Source organism: Eutrigla gurnardus, assembly GCF_963514095.1.
Source record: "Eutrigla gurnardus genome assembly, chromosome: 18".
In the NCBI taxonomy this organism is placed as follows: domain Eukaryota; kingdom Metazoa; phylum Chordata; class Actinopteri; order Perciformes; family Triglidae; genus Eutrigla; species Eutrigla gurnardus.
In genome coordinates, this window is record NC_139929.1 from 12,188,882 (window position 1) to 12,193,692 (window position 4,811).

A 4,811-nucleotide genomic window follows, 5' to 3' on the forward strand; every position below is an offset into this window, starting at 1 on the left:
GCGTTCTCACGGTATGACGGGGAGAGCTTGACGTGTATCGACAGCTCGCTGGCCTGTTATATTATTATTATTATTGTTGTTATTATTATGATTATAATAATAATTATTATTATTATTATTAACAACAACAATAATAATAATAATAACAATAATATATTCGTGCCTCTTATTGTTGTTGTCATCGTGAGTGTTGTTGCGGAGGCACAGGTGCTACCACCCTGCTGCCTCCGGACGCTCCGTTCACATCACATTAATCACGCGTTTCGTCCAAGCAGAGGTTGTGTGCGCTGATGTGACCATATATAATAAGCAAACACGTTCAACCTTCGCTTCTTTCCCCCCCTTTTCTTTTCTCTCTCAGGCGAAGCGGTACATCTTGCCAGGGATTTCGGTTATGTATGCGAGACCGAGTTTCCAGCCAAGGCAGTAGCTGAATATGTAAACCGTCAGCATTCCGACCCAAACGAACAAGTCCAAAGAAAAAACATGCTATTGGCCACAAAGTAAGTGCTATTATCACGTTTCACTGTGTCACATCAACATGCATCCCAGTCTGTGCCAATGTGTGTGTGTGTGTGTGTTTATCTCACACACGCGCACGCGCACAGGCTCACACACATACAGATAACAGTATTAAAATGTAATTTTCACGCTTATCACAGTTTTCCGAAATTATTTTTTTTATACACTACGTCAGATGTGTGATCATGATAAAACACGCTGTCATCTTCCAGTCAGCTAACCTAATATGAATATTTTTTTTTTCTTTCAAACTTCAAATGTTGCTGGACACCTGTGCTTATTTTTGGATTTTATTCAGACAATTCGTCTCTTATTCTTTAAAAATGCAATTGATTTTGATGTCATACATTATTATTATTAAAATAGTGCTGTTTGTACTTGGTTGTTTTTTACTATGTGCCTTAAGTGAGAAATGGGAATTCCTTTAATGTCCTGTTTTTAATTTTGGTAATGGGCTGCTCTAATCAAACAGCTGTCTGCTGTAACAGCTGATTACAGACGTGTGGTGTGTTATTAAATTACCCACACTGTGGGACAGTGTTAACCCACCTTTTAATATTAAATAATGTAATATTGTAGTTCTAAAATATTCTACACAAAATGCATATACTGCATTTTTAACAACTTGTAAGGTGGATGAAGGTGTATTTTGAGTGAATGAAAGCATGAATTATCATAATTCATAACCATATTCTATTCTTCTGCGACTGAAGTTTTTTCATTTAATTTTTTAAAAGTAATTTAGACTGTTGTTTTCCTCTTCAAATCGTTATATCAGCGAGATATCCTGCCACTCAGCTCAGAGGTGAATTTCCACCTGTTTGTAGCTCCAGGACATTTTCTTGAGCCACGTGTTAAATTCTGAAAACATAGCTGAGTAAGAAACACAGCTTCAGTCTGCTAATAAATGTTGTAAAAAGAAGAAGAAAATGATCGGAATGAGTTGATTTGCAGAAACGGATCTCACTTAAGCACACTTATAATTTACAACCCAGCACCCCTGCAGGCCTGGCTGCTTATTAAATGGCTATTTATTCTTATTATTTTGCGCTGTGCCCAGTTGGATTCATTCATTTTACACGTTGAAAACATGCATTGTGCAGATGTTGTGGCTCGGTTGTTAACCCTCCTCTCTCCCTCGCTCTGTTTTAGGCAAGTCTGCAAAGAGTTCACGGACCTGCTGTCCCAGGACCGCTCGCCGCTCGGAAACTCGCGGCCGCAGCCCATCCTTGAACCGGGAATCCAGAGCTGTTTGACCCACTTCAGTCTAATCTCGCACGGCTTCGGGACCCCCGCACTGTGCGCGGCGGTCACGGCCCTGCAGAACTATCTGACCGAGGCGATCAAAGCCATGGACAAAATGTACCTCAACAACAACCCCAACAGTCACTCAGATAACGGCACTAAAGGCGACAAAGACGAGAAGCACAGAAAGTGATGTTTCCATCCCACCTTCACCGGGGGCCAAAGCCCGGGGGCCCTTCTTCAACACCGAACCCACACCCCTCCGCCCCCCCCCCCCCCCCCCACCCATCCAATATAAATATTATAAATACCTTATAAATACTATTGATAAAGTTAAACGTGCCACTTCCTGATCTTGCGCGGTTTTACATGTTTTCTTTTTACATCCCACTTTGGATTCACGGGGAGACGACGCGAGAGAATCTTCTTCTTCTACTTCTTCTTCTTCTTCCAACACCTGAACCGAAATGTTATTTAAAAAAAAGAGAAAAAAAGAAAAGAAAAAAGAGCTGCAGATGAACAGCTCCAGGGCGAGGGAAAGGTGTGTTGCCTCAGCCAGAGGACTTTTTATGTACTCCCCTTATTTTTTATGAGCTGCAACGAATGGACTGAAATCCAGCGACCCCTCTATATCTCAATTTTACGATTGTGACAAAAACGAAGCGAAAAGAGGATGAATTCTTATCAGTATTGTGAATAATAAACTTGAAAAACAAAGAGAAATTCCACAGAGCTCCATGTCATGACTTCAGTTGTAGACTCTCTCTCACTCTCTCCAAGCGACCAACTTGAACTTTTTGAATTTCAACACGATTCGCGGTTATATAAGGGAATCAGTGTTCATGTATGTATATATTTATTTATGTGTAATTTAATGGGAATTGTAAATATGGTGCGTCTGTTGAAACTTCTTTTTTTTTATTTATCTGGTGCCTCCTGTTTTAGTGGGTTTGAATATTCGGTTAGTTCTTCATGTGATTTTATGGTTCTTAGAAAACAGAAGTTTGGGGTATTTTTTTATTTCTCTGGGATATTTCAATTCAGCCCTCTTGTAGCATGTTGAGGCGACATTGAAGCAAGTGAACAAATTGAATAGAAATAAACTTCCATTTCTCTCTATATATATCATCCTTACTCATCTTTAAAAAAATTGAGACAGAGCATAGGTGAGACCCCGAGGAGAACTGTTTTATTTTTTTTGTGTTTCTTTTTTCGTTTTTATACAAGCTTTTATGTGTTGTGCCAATCAGAATACGTTTCACCTCTTGTTCTCTCCTTGAAGCACCATAAAAGCAATAAATGGAATATTGTCTTTTTTTAAATGTTGGAAGACATTCAAAAAAATACATTTTTTTGGGACCACCTGATATCTTGTTATGTCCGATAATGTCCAAAATTGGAGGCGGTTTTAGCTGTATTGTATAGACATGTGCTGGCAATAGTTCCCATGCCTGTCAATGTATTATAGTCCTTTGTTGCCCAGAAAAAAAATAAATATTTGATACGCTTCATCTCGATTTTTATTCATATCTTTTAATTTTTTATTCACTGCCTGATAAGCCTGGGTGTTTTTTTTTTTTCTCTTTTTATTTATTTATTTATATCCAATCTGAACGGCTACAGTAATTGAGTTTAAGTCTCCCCTGACGATTGCTCCTTGCAATAAGCAGCTGAACTCATTGTTTCCCTCAAGTATAATAAAAAAAAAAAACCTTACTTTAAACTCCCTAGTTCAGAGCACGGGATCTCATGCAGGCCAAATGGCTCACAACAATGGATCTACTCGCGTTTGAAGTGTGCAGCGCCACCCCTCCAGCTAAAACCCTCTGAGATGTATACAGGCCTGGTGTGCGATGTTTGGTTGTTGCGGGCTATATTTGGCTCTCCTGCCTTTTATTCTGTGCTGGAGCCTCATTCAAAGACACGCATCAAATATTTGTTATGTTGCTCGCCTCGCGGTGTAATCAATGAACAATCAGCGCTCAGTATGCCGGATTTGAATCTATACTTCGTGATATAATTAGGGGGGCTATCATACATTCAGCGCTTCTTCTTCTTGTTCTTCTTCTCTCGCTGGTGTTTTGTCTCGTTTCGTTGTGCTTTGGCCGGGCGCCTCTGTGAGTGTGGCTGTAATAGCAAATCTGATGCTGGCCTTTGCTTTATTCTGCGGAGAGCCGTTGCATAACATTTGAGTTGCGTTTGATTGTATATTGATGGCGTGGCACCTATAGCTCGGAATCAATCTCGTGTAGAGCGTGAATCTGTGTGCATCTCGGTGGTGTTTCTTGCATTCCCCATTTCACTGTCTGGTAACCATGCAGTTTAGAAAAAAATATTATAAGACTGGGAGAGCACTGGGCGAGCACCCCCCTCCTCCTCCTCCTCCCCCATTCCTCCTCCTCCTCCTCCTCCCCCCCTTTCCTCCAATCTCCTCAGCAGCCATATTTATTATCTGCATGATTTTCGGGCCCTGGTTTAATTCTGAGGCGGTTGTTTTGCGGGAGGGTGAATGAAGCCTAACTGTACATGTCCTTGGCATAATTGCGATGCACGGTGCTGGAGCAGGTGAAGCGAGGCATTGTCTGTCAGGCCCTGTTTTTGTTGGCTCAGTCTTCAGATTGTGTGTGGGATCCTGTCCTCAGGCGCAATAGCTCACTCATAAAGGGGAGAGACTACCCGGCTGCTCCTGCTATGGTGGATGTGAGGGGGGGGGCAGCAGCATAAATAGTCACTTGAAGGGAAAACAATCGTATTAAAACAGCATTCATTGGTATTAGCGAAGAAGGAAGCCCCTCACGTGTGTCATTAATGCTAATGTTATTTAATAAATGTATCGGGGTTTGGGTGAATGAAAACAGCTTTTTTTTTTGTTGAGGGGTGAGACGAACGCATTAGAAATAGTGGTATCTGTGACAATGGTGGATATTTGTGCGTGTTATTAATATGAGATGAGGAGGATCGCGAGGCCTGTAATTGTGTCTTTTTTTCCCCTGTGTAATGGAATTGGAGTGTTAAAGGAACTCCAAATCCCATTGTCTGTCGTT

General features: G+C 41.0%; 1 protein-coding gene across 4 annotated transcripts in view; it reads left to right on the forward strand.

Moving 5' to 3' along the window:
- tfap2a (transcription factor AP-2 alpha) overlaps positions 1-3,278 on the forward strand; it is a 13,811-nt gene extending 10,533 nt beyond the window's left edge. For all 4 annotated transcript variants that reach the window (XM_084033235.1, XM_084033233.1, XM_084033234.1 and 1 more), the window contains exons 6-7: positions 362-503; positions 1,675-3,278. In XM_084033235.1, the coding sequence (XP_083889361.1) occupies positions 362-503; positions 1,675-1,960 (428 nt within the window). In that variant the 3' untranslated portion in view covers positions 1,961-3,278. The remainder of the gene's footprint in view (positions 1-361; positions 504-1,674) is intronic.
- Positions 3,279-4,811: the final 1,533 nt, after the last annotated feature.